Source organism: Gossypium hirsutum, chromosome A05 (assembly GCF_007990345.1).
Source record: "Gossypium hirsutum isolate 1008001.06 chromosome A05, Gossypium_hirsutum_v2.1, whole genome shotgun sequence".
Taxonomy (NCBI): Eukaryota; Viridiplantae; Streptophyta; class Magnoliopsida; order Malvales; family Malvaceae; genus Gossypium; species Gossypium hirsutum.
Window position 1 is genome coordinate 103676057 of NC_053428.1, and position 21665 is coordinate 103697721.

The 21665-nt window shown below is 30.0% G+C and overlaps 1 protein-coding gene and 1 long non-coding RNA gene across 2 annotated transcripts; one reads left to right on the top strand and one right to left on the bottom strand.

The window, feature by feature from the left end:
- The first annotated feature begins 5735 nt into the window (after window positions 1–5735).
- Window positions 5736–20187, top strand: LOC107937640 (E3 ubiquitin-protein ligase CHFR). The gene is made up of 15 exons (XM_016870567.2): window positions 5736–5960; window positions 6685–6835; window positions 7363–7460; window positions 10540–10601; window positions 10710–10801; window positions 10885–11008; window positions 11615–11701; window positions 12353–12461; window positions 14842–14949; window positions 16954–17054; window positions 17637–17702; window positions 17784–17871; window positions 19057–19117; window positions 19761–19824; window positions 19923–20187. The coding sequence occupies exons 1-15, from the start codon at window positions 5882–5884 to the stop codon at window positions 20046–20048; spliced, it is 1416 nt and encodes a 471-aa protein (XP_016726056.1). The 5' UTR covers window positions 5736–5881; the 3' UTR covers window positions 20049–20187.
- A 692-nt stretch (window positions 20188–20879) lies between these two features.
- Window positions 20880–21638, bottom strand: LOC121229638 (uncharacterized). Its single transcript, XR_005927487.1, has 2 exons — window positions 21230–21638; window positions 20880–21138 (listed from the first exon to the last, which is right to left on the bottom strand). It is a non-coding gene; the product is annotated as an uncharacterized lncRNA (long non-coding RNA).
- Between the last annotated feature and the right edge of the window lie 27 nt (window positions 21639–21665).

Here is a 21665-nt window from a genome sequence, read left to right on the forward strand (position 1 = left end):
CAAAATAAACAACTAAAAAAAATCCAAAATCTAATGAAATAATGCAATTTGATATAGTGAAACACTAATTTCACTTTTTGGACCACCTAAGAGAACTTCAATTTAAACCACCTCAAATTGAAATCTAATAGTTTGCTAATGGTTTAAAAGTCATAATCACTCTAAACCTCTCTTAATTACCAGTAAGAACACTGAGAATTTCTTCTCTCTCTTTATATATTCACCTTGATTCAAAATTTCAAAAACTTACTTACCAAATCTTATATTTCTTTGTTTTAAAATTATTCTAAACTTAAGAATACTCCAAATCTAATCTAAAAATCACTAAGAGCACATCAAAGTCGAGTGCTTCCTCTCACTACCTCCTTACTAAGGTAAGTTGAAAGGATGAGAAGAAAATGATGAAATCTCAAATTCAAGAATTAAATTGATAAATTAGTAGAAATCCCATTTACCTCAATGAATTTAATGGGTTAAGATCAAACTTCCTCTATTGTCACCGATTAAAGAAAGAATGAAGAATATGATGAAATTGATTTTCCTAGAAGAAATTTGTAAGAGATTGACTTACCAAACTGAAATAAATGAATTAAAATGAAGATCTATCATGAAATGAAAACCAACTCAACTATCCCCTCTTTTGGCATCCATCAAATGGTTCTTTTGGTCTTATGCCCTTGGGCTACTTACCTCTTAAAACCTCTTACTAATACTAATCCAAGGTTTCACCTTAAGACATTTGCCTCACAATTTGTGTTTTTCTTACAAAATAATTCATACTTCAAATTCTAATTTCTTTAATACCAACCAAATAAAGTTCAAAAGCAAATTATTACCCACAAATAAAGAATTATAAAATCAACTCGATACCCATTTTTAGAAACCTCTTGATTTAAATTCTTGAAATCTTTCGAATTGTCCATTTCGACACAAAATTGAATTTTTTGACACTAAAAAATTTCAAACCGTTACATGATTCCAAGTTTAATTCATTACCACAAGATAAAATTATATTTCATGTCATGTAGTACCCTTTCCATGTCTAACTTAACTATCCCCACTAATATTATTAATTAACTTAAGTTTCTTCTCTTGATTTTTTTATCACTATTTTTCATTCTTGGTATAGTAACATTAATGACACCAAAATTTTAAGGGTGTTATAAGATCTCTGTTAGAACTTAGACTATTTGAAGACATTTTATATGATTATTTTAGTGGAATAAGCGATTGTAATTTATTGAAATTCAACAAGCTTTTTAATTTTCATATATTACACGACTTGTTTAGGTTATAAGTTAATTGTAACTTCTTCTGGAAGCACAATACTTATTCATCTAAGAATTTTTTCAGTTGAAAATTTTGTAAGTATATTTGATTCAATCAATCAATTTACATATTTAAGCTTTCAAGAGGAAAACTTAGAGGGAGAGTAATTTAAATAAAAGTATAGGTGTGAAGTTATAATTTAGGTGTGTGAGTTGAACACTAGTCATCGTTGTTGATAGTGCATAGTATATTTTTGAATCGGAGTGAAAAGTTTTTTAGTGTCCATATTTTTTTTCCTTTTTAAATAGTTATTTCATTCAATTGTAACTAAGTGAATAGTTTAAAAAATAAAAACAATGAATTTACAATTGGTATCAAGGTGAGACACTTGATGCGCTAAGTGGATATCTTGTTAATTTTGTATTGAAAAGGGAGGTGCTTTAGAGCTTGTTTAGTAGCGCTTAAAAAAAAACACTTTTGGTTCTAAAACAAATTGTTTTTGGTTAAAATTTTTAACTTTTTAGAAGCACTTCTGAAAAGGAGAAGCTAAAATTTTAACTTTTCCTCTCCTAAAAGCACTATTAATGCTTAATTACTTTTTCACCCTTCCAATAATATAGTGCTTTCACTCCTTTTTTTATTGGTGACTAATTACAAATGTATTAAAATCATTAATTAAAAATAAAAAAAATATTTTTTAAAATAATACAATTGTGTTAATATCTAATTACAAATATTTAACGGTTATATTTATATATTTCAAATATAATTTATATATTCTAATTAAATTTTATAAATAATTAATATGTATTGCTTAAAAATATTTAAAATTTATATTTCATATAGTAAAATATTAATACAAGTTATAATAAAATTTTTTATATTCTTATTAAAATATAAAAATATGAATTAATTTGATCACTATTTAAATAAATATTTGTTACTTGATAATAACATATCTAAAATAGACATTTTATTTTTCAAAAGTATTTTTTGACAGTAATACTAAATACTCAAATCTTAAATCAAAATTTTTAAAAATATTTCTCAAAAACACTTTTTCATAACATTTTTCAAAAACACTTTATAAAAGCATGGTTAAACTAACCCTTAATTACCAAACGCTGTATGTTGGATGTCTCCAATTATACTTGTACTAGAAAAAGTCAAGAAGAGGGCTTTCATAAAGTCTATGGATAAAAAAAGCATGACACTCAATTCTAACACCTCCAACTATTGATCAAACCCGTACCAATAAATGTACCGTTTTCTATTAACATTCATACATACTAAGATGTACCGTTTTGGATTTATTACTATATTTTAAAAAATATTTAATATATATTTATAAAATACATGCAAAATCAAACATTGAAATCACAAATTCATATTCAAAATCAATATCCATTTTGGTCTAAAATACCTGTAAAGCATCAATATCCATTTCTAATTATTTGAAATACATGAGCAAAATACAACACAACCTGACATCTAAAATCAATTCATGATTTCTCCTATTTTGCCTCCATGAAACCGTTTCTTCTATTTCTTCTACTAATGAATGAAAAATAAGTAACCACCGGAATAAAATAAAAGACTAGAAAAAGAAAGAGGATCACACTATCTAACAGAACACTAACCCTCAAACAGAAACAGGATGCTGCAGAAGGATGGATGCTAACGATGGCTTCAGATACTAACCTTACATATGCTGCTTCCGTTACCGGCTGGGTGGCGGAGGAGCGGTAGTGAAGGGGCAGCTGGGTAGAGGCGCAAAAATACAGAGGTACAGTGACAGACACGATCGGGAATTTGTCGGCCAAATATCAATTTTGACCTTACATTGATTGTTAAGCCTTTCATTAAGCATTGGTTTGGTACCGCACGGTACCTTTAATTCCACCGGAATAGCCGAAAATTACTGAAACAGCCCGAAACCACCGAAACAGAGCCGAATTTCAAGTGAAACGGAATTTACCCCTAATCATCCCGGTTGAGCACTGAAACAGAGCGTTCCACTAGGTACGGAACTGACTCTCGTGGTAAAGACTCTTACGCTTGTATTGACTTGGACGAGTGACGAAATGAAGTTGGCTAGTGGCAGCTTAAAGGCCCTTAATGCGATCTTTTCTAGAGTTGACCCTCAGGAATTTATAGAATTTTCAAATGTACCGCTATCAAGGAAGCTTCTTTAGTTTTTGCGACTCAGGCAATATTTACTGCGGGTTTAGTATTATTTTTTAACAAGTGTTTTAAAAGTGCTTTTGACAAATGTTTTTGATAAATTTAGTTTAAGAATTGAGCATTTAACATTATTGCTAAAAAGTGTTTTTGAAAAATAAAATATTTATTTTAAACATTATATTATAAAATAAATATATATTTAAATAATATTTAAATTAGTTAATATTATGATATTTTAGTAATAATATAAAAATAATTTATTATAATTTATTGTTAATATTTTAATATATGAAATACTAATGTTAAATATTTCTAAGTAATTAATATTAATTATTTATAAAATCTAATTAAAATATATAAATTATGTTTTAAATATTTAAATATAATTATTAAATATTTGTAATTAAATATTAATATAGTTGTATTATTTTTAAAAATATATATTTTTTTAAATCTTGAGGATCTTGAAAATGGAAGAAAATGGAAGGAAAATAAAAAATAAGCAGAGGGAAGAAGAAATGAAGAAAAAATTGTTACCGTGAAAAATGATGAGGACAAAAAGGTAATTAATTAGTCAAAAGCATTTTTTTTCTAGAAAAAGTTTAAAATTTCAACTTTTTTAACCGAGGAAAAATGATTTTTTAAACGGGCTTTTTAAGTTGAATTGAAGTTTGTTTAGTAAATAATTTAAGGAAAAAATATTTTTTGAATGAAAAATGTTTTTTGGAAGCACAAGCAAACAATGCTTTAGTTCGATTTACATGAAAATTATTATTAATATAGAAAAATATGGGTACAGTAGCTAAAGCGTATTAAGAGTGATTATGAGTAATTCTAAATATTATGTAAAAAATACAAATAAAATTAGAATTTATAATGAAATTATTCAAAAATATCATTTACACTAAAAGAGGAGTTCGTGCTCTCCTTTTACCACGTGTTGTGATAAAAGTAATGTTGTAAAAATTACATTGGTAGTTAAACCAATCAAATCACTAATTTTCGATTCAATCATTATAAAAAAACATATAAATTAAATTATTTTAAAAACTTGAACAAAATTATTAACATAAACCTTCATTTTATTAATCCTAATAACTTAAATTCGATTTGAATGATTTTTTAATTAATTTTTTAATGATTCAACTAATTTTACATTAATTTATTTTTAATCGATTTACTATATTTTTTGAATCAATTAAAAAAATATAAATTTTCGATTTAACCAATTATTTTGTACGAAGTAGAATAAAAATTTGTATTATCAAATAATATGTAGATAGGTGAGACAATCCTTTCCCTTCTTATAAAAGAAAATTAATTTTTTTTTATTTTTTAAGTTTCTATTGAAACGATTCTAATAATTAATTCTTTGTATTCTATAGACCTCTTAAGTAGTAGACGCGGAACATGAGTTTTAAAATTAATAAATTTTAATAAATACTTAATGAACAATTGGAAAATCGTACCTCCCAAGTTTGCAATTCGTCGCCGATACGATATTTGGGTGAGGCCTTTGACTTCGTGCGTATTGCTTCAGTCGTTACGCTATTCTCTTCCACAGCAAGCTTTATTATGTTGGTTTTATTCGTAAATTGGACCTTCAATTATACCTCAATTTTTAGATTAGTCCTTAAATTTCTTCAAAATTTATCTAAATCAAAGATTTTGTTACATTAGGAATGAGACACATTATAAGTTCTTATTAAATACCATACGATTTTTGAATCATACCTCAATTTTTAGATTAGTCCGTATGATTTTTGAATAGATGAGATAAATTGATCATTTAGTTTAAAGACCAATATGCAAATTGGATATAATTCAGGGACCAATTCACTAATAAATCATAGTCTGTTTAATGAAAAACAGTGTATTAAAGAAGGTTAAAACATGGGTATAGTCCCTTTACTTTTTGAGAATTAATAATTTAGTCCTTGTACTCGTATTTTTAGAAATTTAATCCTCCTACTTTTGCGATTTCAAAAATTTAAGTCTAACCAAGGGGCAGATCCAGAAAATTTTTTTAAGGGGGGACAGAATTGAATTATAATTTTTTGAGAGGTTAAAATATAATTTTATTATGTATTATTTTATGATTTCATTATTTTTTGAAGGGATTTCATAGAATTATTTACATTTTTGAGGGTCCAAACTGTAGTTTGACCATATACTATTTATAATTTAAACATTTTTTAAAGGGCCTGCATAGAAAATTTTCCATTTTGGTGGCCAATCGCCCGAGTCCAACTATTGTAGAGGGACTAAATTCCTGGAGATACAAGTACAGAGACTAAATTCTTAATTTTCGAAAATAACAGGAACTATAAGCATATTTTAACCATTAAAGAAACAAGAGTGTATATATAGTTTTACTTTTTCTCTGAAACTAAAACCCCATCCTAGCCCCAGGCTTCATAGAAGATACATGAAAGAACATCCATTCATGGCAGAAGTTGGGGAATCCTCTGGTTCACAATCATCCTCCCAAATTTGGGCTAAGCTTGGTATTACCTTTTCCCCACCCAATTTCCCATTCTTCAGTCGCCAGTCTTCTGACTTGTATTATTCCCTTTATGCTTTCATTTATCACTTATTTTTCCACAAAATTCAATTGGGATTTCTTAGTTAGGTTCTTTTATTGCAATAGCTGCATTTATTCAAAAGGCATATTGTACCTGAAACGTGAAAAGATTTATCTCTGGCATCACCCCCAAGGACTAAAATCATGAATTGAGAGCATGCTATTTCATTCTTGAATTTTTTAATCGAATAATTTCAAGGGCATGCTTTAAAGAGCGTAGTTTCTATCACGGAAACGGAAAAATGTTAACTTTAGTATCTCTGGAATGTCCATTCGATCACCCAGTTAGAAGCTATTCTGATGAGTGTCTATTCTTTAAGCAGTTCATTAATTTAGGCAAGTCCTTGGCCGTTCTTTGATTTCACTGCAAACAAACAAGTCTTGTATCTTCATTACCTTTAATTCTTGACTTATTACTAAAATGTACCATTGTTGTCGGATATTTTGCAACTCCTATTGCTACAAATTTTAGTGCAATTGGGATGATTTCTGATATGAGGAGTTCTCAAAGAATCAAATGCCAGATTTTGACATGAAAATTCTTTTGCTTGCGATATTGAATACATGAAGGAAGATTTTACTGTATATTTTTGGTGATTTATTTACTGTTAAGGCTTTGGATATTCATCAAATTCTTACTTTTGCAGTTCCCTTACACGCGCAACAGTCGGATATTGAGGTATGTTCAGAAGAGATGATAGTAAGTTCTCAGATCACATCTTCTTCCCAAGTGAAGCATGACTGGTGCAAAATAACAAGGAATGCAGATATGTTAACTGCAATGATGCAAAATAAAAGGTATCTAAAAACCATTGACATGCCCGTGCGTGCTTTCTTTTTTGGGTAGCTAATGAGGTTTAGTAGAAGCTTGCGTCTTATGTCATGAATAATAGGTTGTCTTGATCAAGTTATCTGTTCTGATCTCTAAATGTCGGTCTTACTGTCATTATGAAAGAAAAATGTGCATGCACAATTACTACCAGCCGCCTCCATAATATTGTTCGATAATGTATAGGATCAAGATATAATTCTACCTGCCTTTTCTTTTAGAAGATTTTACTGAAGTTATTTGTGAATGCTATAGATTTCTTGACCCTTCAAAGTTTATATGATGCAACAAAGTAGTTACAGAGATAAAGTAGCATTAACAAAGGATATTGATAGAAGTGAAACATCAAAGTAACAATAAGATCAGGTTTTCAGTAGCTCTGGTGTAGTGGAACACGGTCCCCATTTTAAATAATGTATTCTATTATGCAAAATACTACAACTTATATTTGTTTTTACTTTATTCTCTTTTCTACTTATGCTTTGAGCTACTGCAGTTCAAATGATATTCTTGTTGATGATGCTGTTGTCCGAAGAGAAGATGTTGTTGAAATCAAATGTGGAACTGAAATGGTTTTGGGTCCTAATAGAGAAGGTCAGTTTTAATTTTATTTGATTGTTATGTTTCCATAACTGACCTTTCATGACTTAAAATTACACCTGTTGAATAATTTTAATAGATCACTCTGTAACTCGTTCTTTTAATTGTTTATGTTAGATAGTAATTTATGCAAACTGTTTCTCATTGATTAAAATTGCTAAAAAATATCAGTGGTTGGATTGTAAAGTGTTAAGATTGTTTTCTGATTTGTTTTTTTCAAATCAAAGGGAAGTTAAGAGTTTAGTATCTATTGAAATTAAGTACATTATCATTTTCTTAAATATTTATCCTTGGACTGGTGGGAGGTAGACATTGTTCTCATCTATCAAGGGCTTCTCTCACTCCACAAAAGGTGATAGTTTGGTTTAATATTGTTTGGAGTGATGGAAAGTTATATGAATGGGGAACATCATTGTGAATAATATGCTATTGCTTTTTGGACTTTACTGTTTGGTTCATACCCTGCTGCTACTTATTTTTATAAACAGAAGTTATCACTAATACATCTTAATCAAATACAAACCATTTTTTTATTTGCATTTTTCTGCTTATGAGCAAGTTAAGTCTTGTTGGTTACTCCAAAAACACTATGGCAAAATGGACCTACCAGTTAGCACAATACTGACAACAAATGTGTTGTGTAAGTTTTAGGCTTAATATATAGATTGACCCCTGAACTTGGCAACTTTTCTCGCATTGGCCCCTAAACTTTTTTTTTGGATCATATTGGTCCTTAAGGTTAGGGTTGAGCGTTTGATCGAATTGAGTGAAAAAATTTCGAGTTAATCTAGTTGACGAGTCCTATTTTGTCATCCTAACTTGAATTGAAATTTTTTCGATTGAGTGAAATAAAATTCAAGTCGACTCGAATAGAGTGAATTGTTCGAGTTAAATTAAAAAATTAAACATGTCAAATTAAAATTTTTTAAAATATGACTAATTTCATGTTAGAGCACATAAATTTGAAACCATATATCTTTGGAAACTTTTCCAAAGCAAAATAAGAAAAAAAAGACATTTTAAATATTAATTTGATAAAATTAAATTATTAATTAATTTATTTAAGTTCCAAAAATTACTATTTTAGAAAATTTTTAAAATTTTAACTTTTTCAAATATTCTTTAGAATTTATTTTTAAATTTTTATAATTTTTTAAAAAAAATATAATTTTTAGAATTTTTATAAATATTTTGAATTTTAAAACTTATTTTGAATTTTTGAAAATTATTTTGAACTATTTTGTAATTTTTGTTAAGAGAGAGACCAATTTGCTCATTTTCAAAATTGGTAGGGACCAAAGGGGTATTTACATCAATCTGTTATTCGAATTATTTGAATTGTAAAATTCAACTTGACTTGAACTTGAAACTTGAATTACTTATTTGAGTTGACTCGAAAAAATTGAATAATTCGAATAACACGATTTGATTAAATCAAAATTCGATTTTTCTAATCGAATCGAGTTTTGCTCACCACTACCTAAGGTTGACATTACCCAAATTGGTCTCTACATGTTTTTTTTAAGAATTTGTTGATGTGGACAAGCATGGGGCTGACAAGTGGAGAAATAAGGGGACGACACATGGATTCATATTTATCCATTCATAAAAAAATTTAAAATTTGTTAAAAAATATAAGAAATATATAAATCATAAAACTTTAAAAAAAGAATATATATATGTATATAAATTGAAAATAAAAAACATAAAAAATAATATGTATAAATTGAAAATAAAAAACATAAAAAATAATATGTATAATTTGAAAATAAAAATATCAAATTTAGTTAAATTTCAAAAAATTAAAAAAAATGTTTAAAAATAAATAAATTTGGTTAAAATTTTAGTAAATTACAAGAAATTGTAAAAATATAAAATTAAAAATATTTTAAACATTAAAGAAACAAAAATTGACTGGTTGACGTCGGTCAATGCTAGTCAAGCCCGGTTAACTTTGGTCAAGGCCTGATCAATTTTTCATTATTTTTTGTTTTCTTTTTTACTTTTTGTAAATTTCTAAAAAAATTTACTTTTATTTATTTGTATATTTTTAATTTTATTTGTTATATATTTTTAGATTTAAAATTTTTTTTAAAGTTGAATATTTGAAGAGTAAGCTTTTAAATGTTAAATTTTAACTTAATTTTTTTTTTGTATATTTACTTTTTTGAATTTTTATAATTTATAATCTCCCTTAAAAGTTTTAATTTTTTTTCAAAATTTTAAGGTTTTTTTTTTTAAAATATTTTAAGAATGATTAAAGATGAATCCATGCGTTGTTTCCCTTATTTCTCCACGTGTCACCCCCATACTTGTCCACAGCAGCAAATTCTTCAAAAACAAACTGTGTCAGTGTAGGGACTAATTTATGCAATGGATGCCAATCTTAGGGACCACTATGACCCCAAAAAAAAAAGTTTAGGGGCCAATCTGTATATTAAGCCTTAAAAAAACTAACGGTGTTAACCATAGGGACCGATTTATGTAACGGATGCCAACCTTAGGGACCAATGTGATCCAAAAAAATGTTTAGGAGCTAATTTGAGAAAAGTTGCCAAGTTTAGGAGCCAATCTATATTTTAAGCCTAAGTTTTATATTGCTTTATATATGCCACATTTAAGGACCATTTTAACTGAAAAATCATGGTCATACTCAGATGGCTTTTAAATAACTGGTTTTGAAGCTATGGTTGAAGGATGTTATGGCCTCTATTAGACTATATCTTTCTTTACTTTTTCCTGCTTACCTTCTCACCATATTTTCTTTTTCCTGTTATCCTCCTCTTTAAGCAATGTCATTGTTGTATTTTCTATTACTGTGCTGCTTTCCTGAGTTTAACCAAAATTGACAATAGTCTGAGTTTTTCTGTTAAAAGATAAACATATTATTCAAGTTGTCCATAAGCCAATACGTGTCAATTTGAATACTTCTTTTTTCTGAAGGAACTCATCTTTGGTACTACAAAACTTGGTATTTTGTTATTATTACATTAAATAATAGTAGTAGTAGTTTTTTAAGTGATGTAACATGTTCTAGTTGGTTTATGGCATTATTTGCTCTTGTTTCTTCCAGAATACTTGAGCTACATATTTAAACTGATGCCCAGTCAAGAAACCTGCAAAAAGAAATTGAAGGTGAAACAAAGATATCATTAATATTTTTCTCTCATGTTGACTATTACATCTATTGGTATGCTTATAGCATATATATACATTTATTTTCTTTTCCTGGTATTTTTTCAGATCTCTGTAGATGTTGAACATGCAAAATGCAGCATCTGCTTGAATATATGGCATGATGTTATCACTATTGCTCCTTGCCTTCATAATTTCTGGTTTGTAATTTATTTCTTGCTTAATTCAGTATTATAGATTGCCATAATTGATTTTAATTCTAGATTCCTTCTATTGCCTTCAGCAACGGATGCTTTTCTGAGTGGTTAAAGAGGTCACAGAAGAAACATTCAGGTGTGCTATGTCCCCAGTGTAGAGCTGTTGTACAATTTGCTGGAAGAAACCCATTTCTGCACAATATCGAGGAGGTAAAATTCTGAATTTCTTTTTATTTTATAACTATTTGGGTAATATGGCTTGAATCATCTCCTATGACTAGAGCACCCTATAAAGTAAATCACAAATTATAAATTTAATCAAAGGTATTGACTTGACACCTTGTTTGAAGGAAGAGAAATTATTGCTCTTATTTTGTAAAAAAGGTTACTTGAAATCCTAAATTACCCTAAACTTGCCCGACCAAGGATGACCTGGGCTATGAAGAGTTGAAATGGATTTGAATCTAGAAAGACATGAACCTCTGAACCAAATCTGAAACTGTTTGGATCCGAAGACAACTTGACTTAAACTTTCTCATTTGCTATCTCTAGATATAGCAGGATAACTTTTATTGACGAATCCCTTTTGTGTTAACAATTTATTGCTCTTGTCCTGAGAGCTACTTGTTGATATTTGTTGTTTGGGTCTCTTCTGTATGTATTGAGGTCTCCTTAACACATCATGGTTTTTTTTTTTTTTGGTATTTCAATTTGTGAGCACTTTAAGGGTTTGAAACCCGTGTCATCATCCTAGAGTAGGGTGTGATATTATTTTTATCTTATCGTTTTTATTGAATTAACTTCTTTTTTGTTCAGGAGATCCTGGAAGCTGATCCTTCTTTAAAACGTTCAGATGAAGAAATTGCACTTATAGACTCTTACGCAACGATAAGATCAAATCTTGTGAGTAGTTGCACTCTGTCTTGTTGTAATTTGTATGTTTGCTTCTTTTATCTTTTATTTTTTATGATGTCAACAAGAGACCTTTACTAAGATAAATTGCCTCGAGTATTAATGTTCCAGGTTAGGCAATTGTGACATCTAATGATTAACATGCATATATTGGTTGTTCATCCTAACCAATTGCTAGCACCCAATCCTTGTAAGTTAGCTTTTGTTTTGTTATGTTGTGTAATAACAGGAGGGTAAATTTTCCAAGGTTAAATGTCTTGCACAAGATTAAATGTAGTTTTGGTGTATAATTATTGCTGGACATCTAGGAGTTCTTCCAGCTGAAAATAGAGCAAACATTGTGTTTAATTTGTACCCACTTCACCTCATCAGGTCTTCATTTTATTTGGGAAAGCACTAAGCGATGCCTTCAAGATTATCCACAGATAATAATTATAAATTCTAGAGCACTAGAATTCTAGAATGTATGTGTTACAAAATATTCATTTTAGTTGATGTCCCTCTAGAATTAATTTCTTTCTGATAACATCCAGCCTTAGAGGTAAGCCATAGTTATTGTATCGCATAAATTATTTAGCTATCATCTATTTGTGATTTTCTCTTTTTTCTCCTATTGTTGGTTATTGTTTGTACTTGTTCTAGGCCATTAGGTCTGAAAGAGGTTCGCGAAGGAAAAGGGGTTGGGCGTATGATGGTGACGAATATGCTAGTGAGGAGAGTGATGACGTAGGAACTCAATGCCCTCAATGTGGTGAGAATTTTTTTCCCTATTTTTCCGAATTCTTGATTTTTTTTCTCTTTATATTATGTAGTGCCAATTTCTCTTTCTCTGTCTTTAATAGTTCTATTGTGCAAATAAAGAAGGGGATAACATCAATATCTCTCTGTTTCTTTTCCTACCTTTAGTTAGTGTTTCATACTTGCACTAGATTTTATTCCCCGCAAGGCAGGGGATTTAAATAATTAATTACAAAAATTTTAATTTTAATTATATTAAATAATTATTATTTACATATTTAAATATTTTTATATTATATATACATAATTTAAAATTTTATATAATAATTCTGATAAATATGGCATGTCATTCAATATATGGATCAATCTGTTTAAATAGCATGATTTAAAAAAAAAAGCTGACTGAGTGTTAGCTCAGTTGATACCGTTGCTATTATAATAATTAGGTGGATGTGGGTTTGAACGCATTTAGGTGCGTCCTTTCCTCCGGTTTAAGAATGATGACGGGTATGGGTAGAAGTAAACTTCATATAAAAAGAAGTAATAGAATATTTTTCTAAATTTAATTACTATTTAAATAATTTAAAATCAAATCATTGTGATTATGAACACGAACACAATTTTTTTGTAAATTGATTTAGGATAACAAACTATGTGCAACATTAAGTGCTTAGAATATGACATAAACAAAACATAGGATAAACAATTATAAAGCAACAATAAAAATAAAATGAACACAATATGAATAAATAAATATGTGAAAAGATACATGAATTATTAATGTATATAAAAAATCATATTGTATAGTAATAAATCTATAATATTTTAAATATATTAAAATAGCTAAAAATCACAGAGAAGATCTCTTTCCTTTTTTTTCCTTCTCATTTCTTTCTTTTTTCCCTCTATCTTTCCTCCCTTTGCTCGCCCGTTTCTTTTTACCTTCCATCCAATGTCCCCATTTTCACCCCTCTTTCTAATTTACCTTCCATCCAATGTCCCCAACTAAAATAAGAATGGGCAGATGTCAAAATCTTAAGGCCTAATATTTACTATAAATTTTTGTATCCAACTCTTATATATAATCATAGATGCTTTGGATAATAAGCTTACAGCATTTTTGGTTCGTTGAAAGGAATACATGAGGAATCGAATATATATTTGATAGGGAATTGCATAGAGGGAGAATAAGTATTACATAATTTGGTTTGTCGAATATGATAAAAGAATACTGCTATTACATTGTTTAATTGTCTGAATTTATAGATAAGGAATGTGTGTAAAATGACCATTTTCCCATGAATTAAATAATAATATTTTATTTATAATATTAGTAATAGATAATAGTACCATAAACACTATAATATGTATAATAATATCATAAAATATTATTAACATAATATATAAAATACAATTAAACATGCTACAATAGTAATAAATTATCAAATACAAATAATAAAATTATTTTAAAAAATATTTTTAAGAAATGTAGTATATGAAAGTTTATTTTAATAATTTTTTCTTTAAGAATTATATTTAAATTATTTTGGAAATAATATTTAGAAATATAATTAAAAAATATATTTATATATAATATATAGTATTTAATATAAATTATATAAAAATAATTTGATATAATTTCTTATGCATATTATAACTTGTAAGTAGCTTTATTTTATTTTCTCCTCTATCACTATAACTTCGCCTAAACCTCTCTTTCTATCTTAAATTTAAGCAACCACCTTCTTATTACATGAATCTTCAATAGAGCCAGATTCTGGCAGCTGAAACCTAGTATCTAGTCTCTGTCCAACATTGACTACTAATCCAGAGATGATCCACGATAGACATGAACCTTCCCTTTTGTTTTTAATAAAGATGACTGGAAAAGCCTAGACCTACAAAAAACTGTGCCAATGATATGCCCATCTCTTGAATGTCCTCTTCAGCCTTGAAGCCTAAGACTCAAAAGTTCTCTTAACAATGCCTTAGGAGAAAGAAGCTCTGCCTGCATGGCCCGGCATCATTTCCTTCTCCATTTCACCTTTTTCCTTCCGTTCCTCCTTTCTCTAGTATCTACTCTTGTTTTAGAAGGGCAAAATGGGAAGATTATTTTCTGGCCTATTCCTTGCTGAATGGAGTAGGCATGAGTAGCCAGTATTTTTTGCTCTCAACCAATAATAGCTATTACAGCCTCGGTAATGAGGTTGTAAGGCTATTCCATTGATTAACCATTATGTGAAGTGAACATCTGCATCAGGATTGGAGATTGAATGTTGGGGAATGGAATGTTTATGCCCTGACCAAACACTACGTTAGCTCTTTTTAAGTACTTTTTGCCTAGTTCTTGTTTCTTTTTTTCTAAGTGATGACCTTTCAATTGCAACTTTCAGGCTCCGCAATTGGTGGATTTCAGTGCAACCAGCAGACCATCCATATACAATGTCAAAATTGTGGTGGAATGATGCCTTCTAGGGCTGATATAGATGTACCACAACACTGTAAGTATCAGATTGTGGGATTGATGGGGAATAAAAAATACATACTTGTCTAAATACTTTATTTATCAACGCTGTTATGTTTTATGAGTTCAATTGTTATCATTCTTTAGGATGCTTTGTGTTAATTTCACTCCTTTGATATTTAGATATACATGACCTTAAATGTGATATATACAAAAATAAGTCTGGATACAACTCAAATTTTTTCCTAGGTCCACAATTATTCCCATCTAATCATCCTTAGGATTGGTCAAGAAATTTATTTCCTACAAGATATATATATTTCTATTTAAACTGACTTCCTGAAATAAGAATTTCTTTTGATTTTGGGTTATTCATATGAAAAATATTGGTCAAATTCTGTTATTAGATCATGTTCTTTGCATAACTTGTAGATTTAGTACTTATACTTTAATTTGATCAATTTTAGTCCCTGTACTTCTCAAAATTTGAAGAGTTAGTCATGACCAAACAGTAGCTGTTAAATATGTTTGGTTAAATTATACTATTTAGAGATTTAGTCCATTTTCTCCAATTAGATCATTTTTAATTGCTATATTTTTTGAATTTTGAAATTTTAGTCTTAATGTAAACGATAGTAGTTAAATCTATTAACTGACTTTTTTGTTAGTAATATGTAGAGATGTCAAGCTGACATGGCATTATGCATGTGATAATATGTTTGACGCATCAAATTTTGAAAATAACAAAACTTAATGAATTTAATAGTTGCCATTTGGTCTAGACTAAAATTTTGAAATTCTAAAAGTACAGGGACTGAAAATGACTAAATTAGATTTGAAGTACAAGTACTAAATCCACAACTTACTCAAAGTACATGGTCTAATAGCTAAATTTTACCAAAATAGTTTCTGGTGTTTGTAATGCAGTGAAAATTTTATCAAGATTTACCAACATAAATGCTTATAATATGATACAACCCAATTTTTTATTTTCCTTCAAAAGTTAGAACACAACAATGGTCCTCCTAGTGTATTGCTATTTTTATTTTTTGTTCAAGAAAAATCACCAAACAGTTTTCCTTATTCTCATTTAGAACTATAAAACACTTTAAATAAATACGATATCCCATTACCTCAATTTCAGATAAATAAAGAAGGAAAACAAACAATAACCTCATGAACTTGGACAAATTTTGTGTTTGGAAAGTTTTTATTATATATATAATATATGACAAAGAACAAGAAAAAGAAAACTGAAATCAAGGGCTATTTTGGGATGTTAAGCGCTGGTTATAGAACAGAATAGATATTAATGATGAAAAAAGGGGAAGGGGAATGTAGCTGCTGGGTTGAGGCTTGAAAGAGAAAGAGAAAAGGGAGATCTGAGCTGGCAATGAGAAAAGTGCAATGGGTGGCTGGGTGCTGAGTTCGGGTCTTGATGACTCATGGGTTCCTATGGTGGAAGTGAAGGGTGGAATGCTTTGATATGTTTCAAAGTTGTTTTACTCCCAATTAAAAGAGACAACTTTTGTGTTCTGGCCTCTTCTTTTTTTTTTTTTCTGCTGACCGCTATATTTTCTGCCATCCAAACATTTGAAAATGAAGAACTGAACTTCCTGAAGTTAATTTTATCGGGAGTGATGTTTGGTATTTTTGGGGTTTATGGCTTGTTTATAAGTATGTTATTTCAGTTTTCAGAAGGTTAGATGTATAATATCTGTTATTTTTAGTGTTGAATTTTGTCTCTTTCTGGTTTACCCTCAAAATTTCCCCCGCTGTTCCTCTCTAGTTTATTTTCTCTACCTTGCATTTTCTCGCTACAACTTTTTTCCTTGTCCAACCGTGGGAAGTAATTGAATGGGTGATTGGTTTAAATACCATTCCATCGCTCAGAATTTATTAAAATCTCAATTTAGTCCCTGTCCAGCTGTATGCATACTTTGAAATTTGGAATTTCTAGTCTGAACCTCTTGGGAATGTCACATAACATTCCAAATCAAGCCGCTTTCTTTTCTTAGCAATTTTTGATTCACTTTTGCAGGTTCAGGATGTGACAGATCATTTTGTGGTGCATATTGGCATGCCCAAAGGGTTACCAGAAGTGAATATCATCCTGTGTGCAATCATGAGACATTTAGACCGGTATACGCTGCTAGTTAAAACATATTGATCTAACATCCATGTCTATTGTTTGTAGACAAGTTCCCCAATGTGTCACTGTTTTCTTTGTTCTCTTAATATGTGGTGTTTGTTTACATATGACCAATGTTGCATATTTCATTAAACATTCCTTTCACTACAAGCAAGCCTACCTTGATGTTCTGTCCTAGAGTCTTTCAAATTTCACACACTTTGGAAATAAAAAGGTGGCTGCATGAGCGATTTGGTTTCACAGTACCCCTCCTCTTTAGAGAAAGGTCTTCTATGAAATTGCTTAGTGCTCCCTCATTTTCTGTAATCTCCCTCTCTCTTGGACCCCTGCTTATTATGCCTTCCATTTCATAGACATAAGTGGTATTCTTGAGCAGATTACTAGTTATTGAGTATTATTATTTTCGATCTTTCATTCCCCACTATAGTTGCTGAATTTTTATTTCTTGAAAAGTTCCTCTTTATCTCTGTTTGCAAGACTACTGTACAATTTCATGTTGCCAAAACTCTTTTGGGCTCCAATGTTTTGACGTACAAAAATTTACAACTTTTACTGATAAATACGTTGGGCAGATTTCTGAGCACACTATCACTAGGATTCCTTTCTTGGCACATGAAATGAACAGACATGAACAAGATGTATGGTTCTCTTCAACATATTGTTATTATATTATACTACATTACTAGTAAAATTCTGATTTCGTGCACCTTTTTCCATAGATTACAGAAAGGTGTATTAGTCAGTCTGGCAGAACCCTGCAAGCAGTTGTTGCAGAATGGATTAGAAAGCTAAACAATAGGGAAATTGGTATGTTGATATTTTAACATGTTCTTTTTGCTCCAAAATTGGGCAAGTAATTGTCTTGTGTGTTTGAACTCTAGTTCCTAAAACCCATTGATCAAATTTAATATTTCAAAGCCAGCACGGGAATGGGGGTTGCAACTTCAGAAGAATAGAATGCAACTGTAATATACTCGTGTTTGATTCTGACACTAATTAACAAAGGTTCTATTGGTACATCATCTTAGTTTCATCCGTTCTCTCTCTCTTTTTTATTTTTTAAAAAAAATTAAATAGTGTTGCATCTAGAGCTTATTCCATCTGTGCACAAAATGTGTCTCATTCATTTTATCTCTGTTGGATGCTTTGGTAGAGCACATTTGCTTAACTAAACATAGGACCAAAATAATCTGTACCTTTGTGCTAACTGTTTCGGTTTTTCTTAAAACAGTATGTTCTATTTATTTCATTTCATTGGTGCAGATGATTTATCATTAATGCAGCTTATATATTTCAATAGCATCTTTATATGCAGTATGTTGTACATAATTAAGAACAATATGAAGAAAATTTGAATATTAAAATGAAAGATAAGGAAAACGTTCCCATATTAGGTGAGTTCAATTAACAGAATGATTTTAGATTTCTTATTACCAATTTTTAGCTGCCTACTAGAATTGAATACTTTCATGTTTTACGCATACCCACAATCACACCAAAAGATAATACTGGAGCATTTCTCCCCTAAAATTATCCTCACACCACTGCCTCTATGGCCTGCTTCAGTTCTCTACTTTCCTCTCTGATTTTAGTGGAGACTTCAAAGCTAATATAGAACTCTAATACGTTCTTCTGAAAAAGCCTCTGATCTTTGAAATTGTTGATAACTATCATTATGGTCACCACTAAAACTTGGACCGTCTATCATGGCTTTTGCACATTGATGAGGGGAAAGAAATGCCTTTTACAAGGAAAAACCAAGAGAAGAATGTGAGGGTGGTTTTTCTCAGAGCACTTTCAATGTATTTGAATACAAATTGCTTCAAATAGACTGAAACTGCCTATAAGATTAACTGGTCCTAGTGGTAGAGTATTAAACAAAATTAAGTTTATAATATACTGTTTTCATCAGCTTGTAAAACCGCTACCAAAACAGTAGTAAACTTATGCACAGTTTTGTTTGTGAGGATAGTTTCTGATGCTTTTTTGCAGACCGAACAAGGATGCCGCTCAATCATGCTGAGAGGATAACTGCAGCAACTCATGTTTGCAGGTTGTTTTTTCTTCTGTTTGAAGCTTTTATCTTCTATGCCTTCTCTTTCTTTGGGTTGGCTAATGAAACCCTAACCCTAAACCAACTAATTTAGGGTTTCTATAGGTCTGGTAATATGCTGGCTTCCCGTGTTCAATAATTGGTGGTTACTAGTATTTTTTTTTATATACCATGTTAAAACTTTTTCTATCCTCTGTAAGGGAGTAATGTGCCAAAGCAGGTGCAGTTCCGTGTGTTGTGGGGCAAAGGTACAGGAATATTCTAAATACAATTTGCTAAGCAGAATTGCTATTTTGAAGTGGTATATAAAACAACCCTGTCCTATAAGTTCAGATTACTTCATTTCTTTAAACAGATTGAGTCATTCCACATTGAGAGGCTGAGTCATTTTACTCGTGATCCTAACCCCTCTTAAGAAAATGCTATGATGGTTTATGGATGATTATATTTGTGGTCCTAAACCCTCCTTTGTGAACCTGACCAAAAGAACCCTTATATTTCCTGCAAGGCTTCACCATTTTATTTGATTCTTCTCATATTATAATGAAGGTGGGAGTGTCTTGTGTCTGCTTGGTTTTCCTTAGCTGGTAGTATCATTTTATGTGAAAAATGGTGAATTTATAGTAATCTATTTTGAATGCAGCACTTGTTATGAAAAGTTGGTCTCCTTTCTTTTGTATTGGTTCCGGATTTCACTGCCCAAATATGTAAGCTCTTCTATTTATTCATGGATAATTATTGCATTATAAGCTGAAGTTGAGTTTGCTTAGATAATATATATGTATAATTTGACATAATGTAATAGCATCTGCCCTCGGATGCATCACAAAGGGAGGATTGCTGGTATGGTTATGCATGTCGAACGCAGCACCACAATGAAGAACATGCTCGGAAAAGGAACCATGTTTGTCGTCCAACTAGGGGCGCTTAAATCGTGTTAGTAATGTCTCTTTTTAACTAATTTAAACGCAAGCTACAGTTTTCTCCCCCAAAAGAGATCAGGTAATATTACTGCTACATTTAATCAACTCTCTATTTTTATTTTGCTGCAAAAACAGTCCTGTTATTTATTTGGCTATGTTATACTTTCACTTAGTTTCCTTTTTTACGCACCCATACGTCATTGGCTGTTAGCCATCGAAAAGATGATGATGTGACGATTTTAAAAAAAAATAAAAAAAAATGAAAAAAAATCAAATTAGTAGTCAAAATATTGTTCCATTAATGTTCAGATTTGTCCCTTTTTTCATGTCTGCATTGTGTTTTTATAAGTAAAGAAACTATGTACCATGAAATGCTCCCAAAGTTGAAAGTACTTTTAAAACTGATGATGTGAGATCCTAATGATAAAATAACAATAAAATAGAAAAAGGAAAAACAAGCTTCATTTTGAAAATTTTTATAGATTTTTTAAGAATTTCAATATTGGTTAAAAGATGTCGCTTACTTAATATTAGAGTGGTTTGAATTTGGTTTGGTTATTATATTACTAGTATTTTATTGTTATTATATAAATATTATATAATTTTTATTTGTTTACTAAATTACAATTATTTTAATGTTATTTAAATTACTTAAAATTTTTAAATTTATTTTTATAAAAAATATTATTTTTTATTAGATTTAAATAAAATTTTAAACTATTTTTAAGAACTAAAATTTTAGGTGAACCCGAACCTGGCGGATAATGTAGAAGTCTGCACTGCATGCTGATGCTCCATTGTATTTTCAAACAAAATAGAAAAAAAAAAAAAACAAAAGATGTGCTAAGGGACATTTATTAATATTTATTTATTTGTATGGAAACAAAGGGCGAAAGCAGCCATTGTCATGCATGCATATACTTCCAAGTTCTAACTAACAGTTCCTAGTACAGAAGCAACGGTGGCGGAACCCTCGGCACCACCCATCCAAGAAACCTTCGTTCCTACACACCAGCCCGCAGTTGTGATCACTCAGACACACTCCCTTAAATCTATGGCTCTTCGATTCGCATATTCTGCCCTCCACCACCCCTCCATCTGCAATACCACATCTATATCATCACATATGCTACCTATAATATATTAAAAAAAAAAAAATAGCAGATACAGAAAAATTGAAGAGATTTACGAGAAGCCAAAGCAACGAGGAGCAGCAACATGAACATCATCCCAAACAGCTTCTTCGTCCCCATCTCAACGGCTAGCTCAGATACTTTCTCCATCGAATAATGTGTATATATATACAAGTTGGTGGTGTAGGGAAGTGGCTGCAGGCTAGCTTGTGGTTGACAAGTGGGTCGATGCGGTGCAACCTGCTTCGTTACGTGTTAGGAGAAACGCCACAGTTGTCACTGCAATCGACCAGCAACCTTTGTCTTCTTTTCTCACTCGCGGTTTGCTCTTGTGTGTACGTACAAACAAAATATTTACTTTTGTTTTTGTGGGTTCAAAATACTATAAATACAGTTTTAATTCGTTTTATATAAATTTCAATGAGTTTCTTTAGAAAATATTTGATACATTCACCATTAATAAATATTAACATGGCATTTTATCATTAAATA

What these genes read in the sequence shown, in the direction of transcription:
- LOC107937640 (XM_016870567.2), top strand. Translation starts at nt 5,882, where the DNA reads ATGAAAGAACATCCATTCATGGCAGAAGTTGGGGAATCCTCTGGTTCA. An exon ending in TTCTGCACAATATCGAGGAG is followed by an intron (nt 11,009 to 11,614) that starts GTAAAATTCTGA and finishes TTTTTTGTTCAG; the next exon opens with GAGATCCTGGAAGCTGATCC. An exon ending in TATAGATGTACCACAACACT is followed by an intron (nt 14,950 to 16,953) that starts GTAAGTATCAGA and finishes TCACTTTTGCAG; the next exon opens with GTTCAGGATGTGACAGATCA.